The following is a 16,304-nucleotide window of genomic DNA, read 5'->3' as shown; positions in this document are numbered from 1 at the left end:
GCAGGGACAGGGAAGATGGTTAAAATTGATGGGAAGATGGATGGAGCCAAATACAGGACCATTCTGGAAGAAAACCTGTTGCAGTCTGCAAAAGACCTGAGACTGGGACGGAGATTTATCTTCCAACAAGACAATGATCCAAAACATAAAGCAAAATCTACAATGGAATGGTTCACAAATAAACGTATCCAGGTGTTAGATTGGCCAAGTCAAAGTCCAGACCTGAATCCCATCGAGAATCTGTGGAAAGAGCTGAAAACTGCTGTTCACAAACGCTCTCCATCCAACCTCACTGAGCTCGAGCTGTTTTGCAAGGAAGAATGGGCAAAAATTTCTGTCTCTCGATGTGCAAAACTGATAGAGACATACCCCAAGCGACTTGCAGCTGTAATCGCAGCAAAAGGTGGCGCTACAAAGTATTAACGCAAGGGGGCTGAATAATATTGCACGCCCCACTTTTCAGTTTTTTATTTCTAAAAAAAGTTTAAAATATCCAATAAATTTCGTTCCACTTCACGATTGTGTCCCACTTGTTGTTGATTCGTCACAAAAAATTAAAATTTCATATCGTTATGTTTGAAGCCTGAAATGTGGCAAAAGGTTGAAAAGTTCAAGGGGGCTGAATACTTTTGCAAGGCACTGTATACAGATACATGTGTACAGTACAATGAAATTCTTTCTTTTTTGGAAGCTGGGGTCACAGCACAGTGTCCTTTGGAGCCGAGAGACTCAAGGGTCCAACAGTGGCTTAATGGCAGAGCTGGGATTCAAACTCTCAACCTTTCAGTTGACAGCCCAAAGCTTCACCCACTAGGCTCCCACTGTCCCCATGACCGTGACTCTTTCCACTTTCGGTTTTTTGTTATTCTGAAAGGTTCGGGAGTTTCCAGTGTGTTTATTTTTTTTAAAAATGTAAATCAAGCCCTCGTGTTTCCACAGAGATTATTTAAAGGTGCACTTACTTTTTTTACACAGGACAAAAAAAAAACTAAAACATTTTTGTCCCACATAACATGTACAGTATTTCCATACAGTACATGTATTTCCACAAATAAACAAACAAAATAAATTATGAGGGGGCAAATACTTTTGCACATTTTCGTTTACATTTAAATATAAAATCTTATATTTCTATCTTTGTTAAATTTTTTAAAAATATAAAACCTTATATTTTATGCATTTTCTCCCGATTTTTAGCGCATCCAATTTTTACCCGACTACAGTATGCTTCCTCTCTACTGGTGCTGACCCCCACCCCTGATTGAGGAGAGTGAATTGACACACGCCCCCTCCGACAAGTGTGCAGTACCCGACTGCATCCTTTGACCTGCATGAGGCGAGTTCATATGCAGATCAGCCTTGTGCGCGGAGAGCCACACCCTGATTACATTATTCCTCTACTCTGTGCAGATGCCAGCAATCAGCCAATCGTTGTTTATGTAGCCACCCAGCCCAGCCGGATGGCAGAGCTGATATTCGATATGATGTATTTACTGCATTTACTGCTCACAAAAGAAAACATGTCTGGCTCTCTTACTGAACGACCGGCGTCCCATCATGCCATGGTGTGTAAATGTTCCGGTGCTGTAATTCACCAGGTAGCCACAACCTGCGCCACAGACTCTGTTCAAACCACAGGTTCTGTCCCAAACCATCCCTAAAGTATGTGGACACCACATTCTGGCTCCTTAACCACATCAATGCTAACAGGTGTACACAATCAATTAAGTGCTTTCAACGTTCTGCCAACAGTTTGGGGAAGGTCCTTTATTTTTTTGTGTGCAGAAAACGTGGTCTATACGTACATGAGTTTGATGTGGAGGAACATCGATCCTCTTTTGACTAATAAGGCACAAGTTCCCACAGACACACTCCTGCAGCCTTTTCAGTTGAGTGAATGTGGACGCTGTTAGAACTGCAAACAAGGTTAGGACACAAACTGCTCACCAGGAGCTTATTGGATCTGTGATGTGTATAAAGCACACAGCTGTTGGCCTTCCCCAAACTGTTGCCTCGAAGCTTACACAGGTTCATATGTTTCAGCCACACCAGTTAATAACAGGTGTAATAAATCAACTGTGCAGCAGCAGTTTAGGGAAGGTCCTGTCCTGTTTAGCACAAATGAAACTCCAGCATCCTGCACAGACCCCTGACCTTATCAGCTCTGGGATGAACCGGAACCTCAACATCCTGGGCACAAATTCCCACAGATGTACTCCAAAGTCCTGTGAGAAGCTTCTCGTTTCCTATTTCAGCACGATGTGGCTCCACGATGAAGTGAGCGGGTGTGGAATGACACCGAGTCGTGACCTGGACCCTGGAGAAGAAGGTTGGAGGGTTGGGTACGGCAGCCAGACAACAACGATTCGGTGTCCAGATATTTTGGCAAAGCTTGCTGTGTGTGTGTGTGAGTGTGTGTGTGTGTGTGTGTGTGTGTGAGTATGTGTGTGTGAGTGTGTTAGGAAAGCAAAAGTATTTCCTGTCTTGCTTTCTCTTTCATTTTGAGAGCGCGCTCTACACTCCTGAGTGCACATGTGAGGACGCTCCGGCCCGAAGGCACTAATCTGTGAGTCTCCACAATTATCGACTGTTGTTAATTCTCCGGTCGTTTTCAGAAGTTTTGGGACACTCGGAGCTCAGGACGTTGGGTAAGATGGATGGGTTCTGGTGTTGGTTGTCGGTGCTGATGTGGGTTCTTGGCATTGCCGTGACGGTCGATGTGTTGGTGTGTTGCAGCAGGAATGCCATGGAGAGGACGGAGAACCCCATGCGACTGCGGGAGTGGTTGATAGCTCAGATCGACAGTGGGAGGTACGCCGGTCTCAGCTGGGAGAACCAGGAGAAAACCTTATTCAAAATCCCCTGGAAACACGCCGCCAAGCAGGACTACCGGCAGAGCGAGGACGCCGCGCTCTTCAAGGTCCGAAAACACCCGTCATACTAATAACTCATCTTTATTTGATTATAATTCTAATGAATCGACCGAATTAACTCTCATTATTAATACACACTCTTCTAATGATTACATTCATGTGTTTCATTTAGCACGGTGGCTCGGTGGGTAGCACTGTCACCTCACAGCAAGAAGGTCCTGGGTTCGATCCCCAGGTGGAACGGTCCGGGTCCTTTCTGTGTGGAGTTTGCATGTTCTCCCCGTGTCTGTGTGGGTTTCCTCCGGGAGCTCCGGTTTCCTCGGATAGTACAAAAACATGCAGCCAGGTTCATTGGAGACAATGAATTGCCCTGTAGGTGAATGTGTGTGTGTGTGTGTGTGCACTGCGATGGACTGGTGCCCAGTTCAGGGTGTTACTGTGTGCCTTGCGCCCATTGAAAAGCTGGGATAGGCTCCAGCACCCCCCACAACCCTAATTGGATAAGCGGTTAAGAGAGTGAGTGTTTTGTTTACATTACTTAGCAGACCATTTAAACCAGTTGTGACAGTATACAGTCTAAACAATTGAGGGTTAAGGGCCTTGCTCAAGGGCCCAACAGTGGCAACCTGGTAGTGGTGGGGCACTTGAACCGGCAACGTTGTGATTACTAGTCCAGAATCTTAACCACTAGGCTACAACTGCCCTACAGTTCAATCTAAGAAGCTCCAGTGTCCTGCCCAGAGCCCTGAGCTCAGCTCTGGGATGAACCGGAACACAGACTGATCAGTCAGCACCCAGCCATACAATGCTGCCATCTTTTGTACTACTGAATGGGCACAAATTCCCACACAGACACACTTCAAAGTCTTGTGAGAAGCCCCCCCCCCAACTAACGTTCTGGTTCGAGTCACTCCTGGTTTGATTCTACAAGACGTGGTGGTGGGTGAGTGTCAATCAGGAGCTTCCTAAAGTTCTCAGGAACAAAAAGCTCCAGAGCGTCTCTGGAACTTCACCCTCTGCATCCCTGACCAGCATGGAGCGGTTGATTAAAATGAAATGAATGGCATACAGTGGGGCCAAAAAGTATTTAGTCAGCCACTGATTGTGCAGGTTCTCCTACTTAGAAAGATGAGAGAGGTCTGTAATTTTCATCATAGCTACACTTCAACTATGAGAGACAAAATGAGAAACAAAAATCCAGGAAATCACATTGTAGGATTTTTAAAGAATTTATTTATAAATTATGGTGGAAAATAAGTATTTGGTCAATAACAAAAGTTCAACTCAATACTTTGTAACATAACCTTTGTTGGCAATGACAGAGGTGAAACGTTTCCTGTAAGTCTTCACCAGGTCTGCACACACTGTAGCTGCTATTTTGGCCCATTCCTCCATGCAGATCTCCTCTAGAGCAGTGATGTTTTGGGGCTGTCGCTGGGCAACACGGACTCCACAAATTTTCTATGGGGTTGAGGTCTGGAGACTGGCTAGGCCACTCCAGGACCTTGAAATGCTTTTTACGGAGCCACTCCTTCGTTGCCCGAGCGGTGTGTTTGGGATCATTGTCATGCTGGAAGACCCAGCCACGTTCCATCTTCAATGCTCTCACTGATGGAAGGAGGTTTTGGCTTAAAATCTCACGATACATGGCCCCGTTCATTCTTCCCTTAACACGGATCAGTCGTCCTGTCCCCTTTGCAGAAAAACAGCCCCAAAGCATGATGTTTCCACCCCCATGCTTCACAGTAGGTATGGTGTTCTTGGGTTCTTCTTCTTCCTCCAAACACGACGAGTTGAGTTTTTACCAAAAAGTTCCATTTTGGTTTCATCTGACCACATGATATTCTCCCAATCCTCTTCTGGATCATCCATATGCTCTCTGGCAAACTTCAGACGGGCCTGGACATGTACTGGCTTAAGCAGGGGGACACGCCTGGCACTGCAGGATTTGAGTCCCTCTCGGCGTAGTGTGTTTACTGATGGTAGCCTTTGTTACTTTGGTCCCAGCTCTCTGCAGGTCATTCATCAGGTCCCTCCGTGTAGTTCTGGGATTTCTGCTCACCGTTCTCATGATCATTTTGACCCCACGGGATCGAGGGAGATTATCAATGGTCTTGTATGTCTTCCATTTTCTTACAATTGCTCCCACAGTTGATTTATTCACACCGACCTGCTTGCCTATTGTAGATTCACTCTTCCCAGCCTGGTGCAGGTCTACAATTTTCTTCCTGGTGTCCTTCGACAGCTCTTTGGTCTTGGCCATGGTTGAGTTTGGAGTCTGACTGTTTGAGGCTGTGGACAGGTGTCTTTTATACAGATAACGAGGTCAAACAGGTGCCATTAATACAGGTAACGAGTGGAGGACAGAAGAGCTTCTTAAAGAAGAAGTTACAGGTCTGTGAGAGCCAGAAATCTTGCTTGTTTGTTATTGACCAAATACTTATTTTCCACCATAATTTACAAATAAATTCTTTAAAAATCCTACAATGTGATTTCCTGGATTTTTTTTCTCATTTTGTCTCTCATAGTTGAAGTGTAGCTATGATGAAAATTACAGACCTCTCTCATCTTTCTAAGTAGGAGAACCTGCACAATCAGTGGCTGACTAAATACTTTTTGGCCTCACTGTATATACGACACATGATCAAAAGTATCGGGACACTCGACTATGAGCTTGTTGTTACATCCTGTTCCAAAACCAGCAGCATCGATTCTGCTCCCCGACTTTGGAGGGAATGTGTCTGTGGGAATTTGTGCTCATTTAGTGAGACCAAAAAGCCCCATAGTCACAGCGACACCTTCAACATCACCGTCAGTACAACCGTTCCCATCATCCGTAAGTGGAACCCTCACAGAACCACAAACACCAGATCTCACGAGCTGCTCTCAGACAGAAACCAGCCGGACGACCTGACAGCAGCAGGAACAGCAGCAGCTACACAGAGAACCATCAGCGATCATCTCCGTCCCTCCAGCCCACAATAAACAATAAACAGGGTCAAGAGGGGTCCGGTTTTACTGCAAAACACTGGACACGAGGCAGGAATATCCTGGACAGGGTGCCAGTCGATCCCAGGGCTTCAGCCACCTCGCCCGCAGACACAGTCAGTCATGTCTGTGTAGATGCCCGGCTGGTTGGTAGCACTGCTGAAGATTCAAACCTGGATTTGGAGTAAATTACCACTGTGTCACTCGAGCGCCTCACCAATATATCTAACATTCCATTCCATACCGCTGTGGTGTGTGCAGGCCTGGGCCGTGTATAAAGGAAAGTACCGCGAGGGCCGAGACAAGGCCGACCCGTCAGCGTGGAAAACTCGTCTCCGCTGCGCCCTCAACAAGAGCTCCGAATTTCAGGAGGTTCCAGAACGAAGCCAACTGGACATTTCAGAACCGTACAAGGTCTACAGGATAGTGGAGGATACACACACACAGAGCGGTAAACACACACACACACACCAAACACACATACCACACACACACACCACATACACACACACACACACACACCAAACACACACACACCACATACACACACACACACACACACACACACCGTACAAGGTCTACAGGATAGTGGAGGATACACACACACAGAGCGGTAAACACACACACACACACACACACCAAACACACATACCACACACACACACCAAACACACACACCAAACACACACACACCACATACACACACACACACACACACACCGTACAAGGTCTACAGGATAGTGGAGGATACACACACACAGAGCGGTAAACACACACACACACACACACACCACATACACACACACACACACCAAACACACACACCACATACACACACACACACACACCGTACAAGGTCTACAGGATAGTGGAGGATACACACACACAGAGCGGTAAACACACACACACACACACCAAACACACACACACACATACCACACACACACACACACACACACCAAACACACATACACATACACACACACACACACACTCCGTACAAGGTCTACAGGATAGTGGAGGATACACACAGGGCGGTAAACACACACACACACACATACCACACACACACACACACACTCACACACAGAGTAGTAACCACACACACACATACACACACTCACACACACATACAGAGTGGTAACCACACACACACACACACACACACTCACACACACAGAGTGGTAACCACACACACACTCACTCACACACACACACACACACTCACACACATACAGAGTGGTAACCACACTCACACACACACACACACACACACACACACACACACTCACATTTAAAAAAGTGTTTGTGTTTTTAACCTGCTGTTACACGCTCACTTCATTCCACTTTCTGTATTAATAATAATGTATAAATCATTTATTAAAAATGAAACAATAATTGAGGAAATGAAACAATAAATATAAATAAAGAACTGAATCAGCACCACCTTTATTTTCTTTATTTAGTAACTTTAATTTTTATTTTACTTTTATTGTTATAATTCCTCCTCTGTTAAATATTTATTTATGTTCTGAATCATAACCAGTAAATCCTCCTTCTTTTCCTCATTTAATTTTTGTTTCTTTCTCAGTTTCTTTTTGTTTTTCTGTTTGTTTCTTTTCTTTATTTGTAACTAATTCATTATTTTTTTTACTCTTTCCTTACTTATTAATGTAATTATTTCGGTTTCTAGCTTCTGTCTCTTACTTTTTGATTGTAGAATAATTTTTATGTGTTATTTTGTACATTTCTGGTTGGTTTGAGTAAAACTGGTTTCTCGTGTTTGTTTCTGTTACAGAATCAGTTGTGAGTGCAGAGAAGAGCAGAGTGTGTACTGTTGTTCAGGTAAAACACACAATGCAGGGTGTGAGTGTATTGTGTGTGTGTGTGTGTGTGTGTGTGGTTGATGTTGGAAATCCCCTGCACATTTAAATGGAAAGTGAAATCGAAACTGTAAGAAAAAACTTTACCGCCACCTGCTGGACAAACACTGAAATACACACAACAAAGATCAGACACACACACACACACACACACACACACACACTGAAAAGCTCCTTTTTATAAACTTCTCACTCTGGATCATTAAACAGGTGAATTACACAAAATGAAACCTGAGTTACTTTTATATTGTATTTTATTTAGGAACAAAGATCTGTAACACATATATCACCCTCAGTAGTTTTTCTGTTAATTACCCAACCAACCAGTTTATTACAATTATAAGCACAGCACAGGGTGTGTCTAATACATGCTGACTCAGCTAATAACAGGGTGTCCAAATACTTTTGTTATATAGTGTATTAATATTATTTTTTACTAAATGTCTGTGTTGACATCTGACTGGTCGATAGCACCACTGAGATTCAAACCCAGATCCCAGCAGTGGTGGGCAGGTGTTTGTTTGTTTATTAGGATTTTAACGTGATGTTTTACACTTTGGTTACATTAATGACAGGAACGGTAGTTATTCATTACACAAGATTCATCAGTTCACACGTTTATATCAAACACAGCCATGGACAAAGCCAAGCCATTTTTTGTATCACCAATTCACCTCACTTGCACGTCTTTGGACTGTGGGAGGAAACCGGAGCACCTGGAGGAAACCCACGCGGACACGGGGAGAACATGCAAACTCCACACAGAAAGGACCCGGACCGCCCCACCTGGGGATCGAACCCAGGACCTTCTTGCTGTGAGGCGACAGCGCTACCCACTTAGCCACCGTGCCGCCCTGGGCAGGTGTAATAGAGCGCTGTGTCACACAAACACCCGCTACTACTACTACTACCACTACTACTATTACTACTATTACTACTACTACTACTACTATTACTACTACTACTACTACTACTATTACTACTATTACTACTACTACTACTACTATTACTACTACTACTACTACTACTATTACTACTACTACTACTACTACTACTACTACTATTACTACTACTACTATTACTACTACTACTACTACTACTACTACTATTACTACTACTACTACTACTATTACTACTACTACTACTACTACTACTACTATTACTACTACTACTACTATTACTATTACTACTACTACTACTACTACTACTACTACTACTACTATTACTACTACTACTACTACTACTACTACTACTATTATTATTATTATTATTATTATTATTATTATTATTATTATCAACATTCTTATTATTTATTTATATTATTGTTTTGTTAATATTTATTACCATATTTGTTATTATTATCATCATTATTATTCTTAGCATTTTTCTGATTTTGAGATTATTATTTTATTATTATATTTATCGTCATCATTACAATTATTATTATTTAATTACTTATTTATTTCTATTATCATATTTTAAAATAAAATTATTTATTTATTTATTTATACTATCATATTTTAAAAACAGTAATAATTATTTATGTATTTATTTCTATTATCATATTTTAAAATAGTAATTATTATTTTCTTGTTTATTTTTATTATCATATTTTTAAAATAATAATAATAATTTATTTATTTCTATTATATTTATTATTATAATTTTTCTGTACAGAATTGAATGATGTGTTTCAGTGTTCGGGTATGAAACATTGACTGATCTCTAATTCTGTGATGTTTCTTTATTTTAGGATGCAGTTCACGGTGAAACAAATAACAGTGGGGTACCAGACGGTCAGTAACACACACACACACACACACACATAGATATGAAGTTTGGGTTGGGGTCAGAGGTCAGTACAGACCACTGAAATTCCTTCAGACCAAAGTCATTAAGTTGTGTTTTTATGGATCTTGCTTTGTGCACAGGGCCGGAGACCAGAAAAGGGTCTTCCCTAAACTGTTGCTGCAAAGCTTATTGTCGTGTAGTGTATTATCTTAGACTGTAAATGTAACGTAAATGTGTGTGTGTGTGTGTGTGTGTGTGTGTAGCGAGACTGGACGTTAGCAGGCTGAATCAGTACAGCAGTTTGGACAGACCGGCTCATATTTCTGTAAAACTGCTGCCATCGAGGTGCCAAATTTCAGGTAAATTCATTTTACTATTTACGTTTAGGCAGCAATGAGAATGAGCTACGTCTCAAATTCTCAAACAGCGGACTCGGGTGGGAGTGTTGGAGCGACTCCTCATAAGTGCTGCAGTTACGCCCTCTGCTGGCCGATCGAGGTGCTGCACAGAGACGGGGGATAATGGAGATCAGTGCGTGACTCTCTGTGCGCGATACGGATCTCCGTATGAACAGAGGAAAAGAAGAGATTCATACTGCACATGTGTCATGGGGGGCGTGTGTTAGTCACGACCCTCCTCGGTCAGAAGTGGAGGTCCGCAGCAGTAGAGAGGAAACGAAATGCAATCGGGGAATCGGATACGACTAAATTGGGAGGAACATTGGGGGGAAATTTGACATGCTTGTCTCTGTTGCTCTCAGCCAATAAAAACCCACCATTTTTGTCCACCGTCTCCAGATTTCCGACTCCACGTGCGCTTGTTCTACCAGGGCCATCTGGTCCAGGAGGTGATCAGTTCGTCCCCCGAGGGCTGCTTCATCCTGCAGGGTTCCACCCCGGTGGGCAGCGAGCGGATCTACGGGCCGTGCGAGGCTTATACGCTGTTCTTCCCTCACCCGGACGCCCTGTCCATCACGTCCAGCATCGCGGAGGCCATGAGCCGCCTCCTGCCCCACCTGGAGAAAGGTGTGCTGGTGTGGGTGGCCCCCGACGGGGTGTTCATCAAGCGCTTCTGTCAGGGCCGGGTATACTGGGACGGACCGCTCGCCCAACACGCTCAGCAACCCAACAAACTGGAGAGAGAGAAGACCTGCAAACTGCTGGACATCGGCCTCTTCCTGAGAGGTGAGGACCACTCGTATTCCCTCGTATGTTTCCTCTGTCCCTATAGGTTGGGGGGTCCAAACCAGGGGTTTGGGGTTTTTGTGAGATTTCTAGAGGAACTGGATTAACACTGGACAACTCAAATGCTGCGATATTTGCGAGCCGACGCGTCTATACATTAGGGACCGCTGGGGCTCCACCAGGTGTCGCTGTTGAGCCGTGCACAACAATCAATCATTTTTATATTATTAATTCATTCATTACATAAGACGGCAGCATCTCTGTTCGGATACGTTCCAAAAATCTTCCTGTACCTGTCACCAGACTGACTCCCTTTTTCTCCCAGTTTAGTCATAGCCAGTTCCTCAGGGTCCTTACAGAGCCTTGAACACCTCGCCCACTATTTTCTCCCATCCTTTCCCACCCGGCGGGACAAGACCGTACAGAGTTTATTGTGCTGCACCAGGTTTTGTGTGCCACTGATGCAGAGTGTGTGTGTGTGTGTGTTGTGTAGATATACATCAGCACCTTCACGCTGGGGGCCCGGGGCCACGCTACGTCATCGATCTGTGTTTCGGAGAAGAATTTCCTGATCCGAATCAACCCAAGAACAAAAAACTCATCACAGCGCAGGTGAGTAGAGCTCTGGGCTATTAATCGAAAGGTTGTGGGTTCAGATCCGGGCTCTGTTAAGGCCCTCACAGCTCCAGGGGTGCTGTACACTCTAGTGCTCCAATGGATCAGGTGATTAGAGAGACTGTTGAAGTGCACTGGTCTCAGGGTCATGCTGATGGAACCAGTTTGTAAATCGGCGTTATAAGCCGGTCAGTCGTGGCCGTGAAGGAAGCACGTGTTCACCAGCATCACTCAGATGTACTGTGGCATACTCCATTTTAATGCTTATGGTTTTGGAATATGATGTCCAACCAGCTCATGGTCAGGTGTCTTCTCTTATCCATTCATCCATTCACACTGTGTGTGTGTGTGTGTGTGTGTGTGTGTGTGTGTGTGTAGGTGGTGCCCCTGTTTGCTAAAGAGCTTCTTCTGCACCTCCAGCCGCCCATCACGGAAATAAAGACGCTGAAGTCAGAACTACAGAACTAATGTTTAGTTCTTCTTCTTTCTTTTACCCATCCATTCATTCATTCATTCATTCATCTACATAACCAACCATCCATTCATTCATCTGTTCATTCATCCATCCATTTATTCACCTACATAACCATTCATTCATCCATTAATTCATCTGTTTAATGTTTATCCTCCTCCTCCAGCCACTCATTCATCTATTCATTCATTCATTCATTAATCTGTTCAATATTCAATTTTCTTTGATCATTAATTCATCCATTCATCCATCTACATAACGATTTATTCATCCCCTTATCCATCCATTCATTCATCCATCTATTCATATTTTCACCCCTTCCTCCAGCCATTTATTCATCTGTTCATCCCCTCATCCATCCATTCACCCATTTATCCATCTACATCCATCATCTAGTCATCTACCTATTCATCCATTCATTACTATATTCACAAGTTCACAAATTCATCCACCTCCATCTACGTCAGTCCATTCATCCATCCATCCATCCATCATCCATCTATTTATCCATCCATCCATCCATTCATCCATCCATCCATCTATTTATCCATCCATCCATCCATTCATCCATCCATCCATCTATTTATCCATCCATCCATCTATTTATCCATCCATCTATCCATCCATCATCCATTCATCCATCTATTTATCCATCCATCCATCTATTTATCCATCCATCCATCTATTTATCCATCCATTCATCCATCCATCCATCCATCATCCATTCATCCATCTATTTATCCATCCATCCATCCATCCATCCATCTATTTATCCATCCATCCATCTATTTATCCATCCATCTATTTATCCATCCATCCATCATCCATTCATCCATCTATTTATTTATCCATCCATTCATCCATCCATCTATTTATCCATCCATCCATCCATCCATCCATTCATCCATCCATCCATCCATCATCCATTCATCCATCTATTTATTTATCCATTCATCTATTCATCCATCCATTCATCCACCAATCCATCCATCCAACCATTCATCCATTTATCCATCCAAAGATCCATCAGTTTATCAATTTTTTCATCCATCCATCCATTTTTAGCCCCTTCTGTATATCAAACTCAACACCAGTATATTCACCCCCTATTCATTCCCTCTGTAAATTCATTCAGTCATCTACAGTACAAACAGCGTTTGAGAAGGAGACGTTTTTCATGGTTTAAATGTGAAACTGTAATGAAGTGTGATTGTTTAAAACTCTTGCTAACGATTATCACAGTAAACGGCATAACGGTAGCGTAAAGCATTTAGTATCATGCTAACTGGGCAGCTCTACCCACAGTTTCTTGGATGGGTGGGGCTACATTATAGAACATTATATATTGTTTATTTGTAGGTATTAATGAACATGCTAATTTATTAATGAAAGCCATTTAAAGAATTGTTGTGAAATAAAAAATATTATTACTAATGAGTGACTGCTAGGTTTTGTTTATCATTAGCCAAGTTTGTGTACATGTTTAGTAGCTCAGTGGAATGAAGTGTGTTTATTTTAAAGAAATGTTCGTCAGGATGGGGGTTTATTTTACCACATGGGTGATAGTACAGAAGAGATTTTGGATTCTTGTGCTCTCGTCCTCCTTGAGTCCTGAGGGCTGGATCAAGATGAGATTTAAGGTAGTTTCCAAAGGAATAGTTTGCCATCTAGTTCATTTAGCAGTTAAGCTAACGTCACTTTACCTGTAATTTGGGAATTCATTCTGGTTTTACAGCTTCAAAGATGCAACCGAACGTCCTGAATTTGACTTGAAGGACCAAATCTGGCCCTACATTGTTATGATTTTATATCATTACTAAAGATTTGTATATAATTTCACATAAGTTTATAGATATTAGTACTTTGTAACACTTATAACATTGGATTAGCTGTATTGTTATGCTTATTCAGGCAAACCAGCTTAGATGTTTTGTCTTAACCAGTTAAACCAGTAGCTGGTTTAGTGAACTTGTTCTGTACAACAAAAAACAAACAAACAAAAAACTAAAATCTGCCATTAAACATTTACAACTTATGAGTGTAAACTTCAACTGAATGAGTTTTAACTTTAATTATAAGATTTGAAGTGTTGAAAACTGGAGTGTTTTCTCTGTTAGATGAACGGCGTCGCAGAGAGGACCACATTACCATCAAAAATAAACAAATACACTTTCTTATTTATACATGTGAAACAACAGAGGTTTATAATAATAATAATAATAATAATAATAATAATAATAATAATAATAATAATAAATGTTTTTTCATTTCATTCATTCATGATCATCTTCATCCTAAACCAATAAAGATCCCTTAGCGTTTCACATCAGCCAATCAGCAACGTAGAAACACCACAACGACCGGTCATTAGCCAATTGAGTGCTGTTACTAGGCAGATTTGAGATCCTACTACAGTATAAAGCGGTTTGTGAATTTTCATGGTGCTGAAAACAAACGAGTCCAAACCCAGTAGTTAAGGCGCAACAACAACAATAATAATAATAATAATAAAAATAATAACAATACGACATGTATAGAAAATAAAGTGTTTGATTCCCTTCAGGAGTTTCTACTGGAGGAGAAATAAACTTGTGTTTATATGGACCTGAAACGATGCTCTTGATTTCTTGTCTTGTATTTTATATATAAAAAGTATAAATGTTCATGTAAATATTGATGTGGTTTTTTAAATATTTGACTTGAGTGATCAGAGGAATCAGATTTCAGTGGACATTTAAAATCGACCACAAAATGAACAAACTCCAGCGATAAAGGGAAGAACCGCAGAGCTTTCTGGGTTACTCCTGCTATCATGTTATTACTACTCTGGCCAGCAGAGGGAGCTGTTCGGAGGTTATTTTACTGGGAAGATCAAATGCGCTTCACTGGACTATTATCGTTAAATTACCACAACCAGAATCGTTAAAAAAATTGTTATTTACTGGATATTAACATTGGTTATTTAAATGATATTTTTTTTTTTTTTTTTTCAGAAATGTGCTTATCTTACAATAGATGCCCTTTTATAGACCGTATTTATTCCAAAAATGTGTATTTATTTATTTTTAGATGTTTTGTTGGTGACACCAACCCAGAGCACACAACTGGGTTCATTCTTTAGGTGTAAAATAAATAAACAAATGTCTTTTTTTTTTTTTATAAAACGTCATTTTAGATTTAGCTTTGTTTGCTCTGTATCCTTTTATTTATTATTATAAAATGTAGAATCATTGGGTACCTTTTTTTTTACCAAGTCATTAGTTCCACAGAAACCAAAAAGAATAATTGTTTATAATAATTAAGCTAGATATTTTATTTATGATTTACTACACACGTAATATTCTGTGTATTTATTTAGTCAGGTTATGTATCTGCTTCATTAAAATCAAGACAAAGAAATGGATCACTGCTGCTACCTACAACAAAATGTCTTTTATAGCTTTTATGTCTCATTAACTATTAGGTGACAATCCTGATTATTTTTGTTGTTGTTGTTGAATTAAGTATTTTAGTAATATTAGTTAAGTATTTTTCATTACCAAACATAAATGGTTAAAGTGCTTGTGTGAGATCTGAGCTCAAATCTTAGCTGTGCTATCAATCTTGTTATCTGTGGCGTCTAAACGGACACGACTGGCTGTGTCTGATAGGGATGGGAAGCAGGTGGAATAGGTTCCTCATTGCTGCTTCTGTGACCTCTGCTGGCTGGTTGAGGTTCCTACAAGCAAAATTGAAGGTTCACAAAGAGCAGTTCAGAAATCTGTGTATAACAATAAATGCTAAACTAAATGTTTCTAATGTACATAATAATTTATTTATTATTCACTGCTGAAGAGGTTATTTTGCTATTATTTGTAATCAAACTAAAGAATGTAAATCACTGCATTATGACTTCATACGTCTTTCATTTATTCTTATTATTTATTTAATTTAAACTTCATGATTTTAACAGAGACGACTCGTCTGGTTCATCTTAGACTCGATTTTTTTAAATTCCAGAAATAAAATAAAAACAAAATCTCACTGGTATAAATCTATAAAGCTTTCTTTATTTCTAGCGAACACTGTTTTACAGTCTCACAATTTTAAAAAATATACAATTTTATAGCTATACATTTATAAAGGAAACAAAAATAACAATATTCTCTGTTGTGGAAAAATAACAACAACAAAAAAGAAAAATGAAATAAAAATAAATCCTAAAGTGAAAGAGTGTGCTTGAACAAGAATGAATACCCGTATCTGAGGTTCGAATACTCTCCATAGTTTAGGGGTTTTTTCTCTCCCTGTATTTGTGTCGTACAGAAACATAAAAAAGGGGAAAAGAAAAGAAAAGCACATTGCGAGGTCAAGTGCTCTCACAAAGCATCATCATCCAACATGTTATTAGCACCTTTATACCCTTCTCTAATGAAAAAAACACTAACGGACGTTTTCACACAATCTCTTTTCTTCCTTTTAGTGTTTTTTCCCATTTTACTAACACACTGGAGCGTAA

The 16,304-nt window shown here is 41.0% G+C and overlaps 1 protein-coding gene across 1 annotated transcript; it reads left to right on the top strand.

Annotated features, from left to right (window-relative positions):
* The first annotated feature begins 2,579 nt into the window (after positions 1-2,579).
* irf10 (interferon regulatory factor 10) lies at positions 2,580-11,968 on the top strand. The gene is made up of 9 exons (XM_063015100.1): positions 2,580-2,648; positions 2,737-2,920; positions 6,123-6,312; positions 7,660-7,706; positions 9,498-9,540; positions 9,799-9,894; positions 10,333-10,719; positions 11,213-11,331; positions 11,713-11,968. The coding sequence occupies exons 2-9, from the start codon at positions 2,747-2,749 to the stop codon at positions 11,800-11,802; spliced, it is 1,146 nt and encodes a 381-aa protein (XP_062871170.1). The 5' UTR covers positions 2,580-2,648; positions 2,737-2,746; the 3' UTR covers positions 11,803-11,968.
* Positions 11,969-16,304: the final 4,336 nt, after the last annotated feature.

Source organism: Trichomycterus rosablanca, chromosome 19 (genome assembly GCF_030014385.1).
Source record: "Trichomycterus rosablanca isolate fTriRos1 chromosome 19, fTriRos1.hap1, whole genome shotgun sequence".
NCBI lineage: Eukaryota > Metazoa > Chordata > Actinopteri > Siluriformes > Trichomycteridae > Trichomycterus > Trichomycterus rosablanca.
Note: the sequence above shows the minus strand (reverse complement) of the source record. Positions and strands in the feature narration are given on the sequence as shown.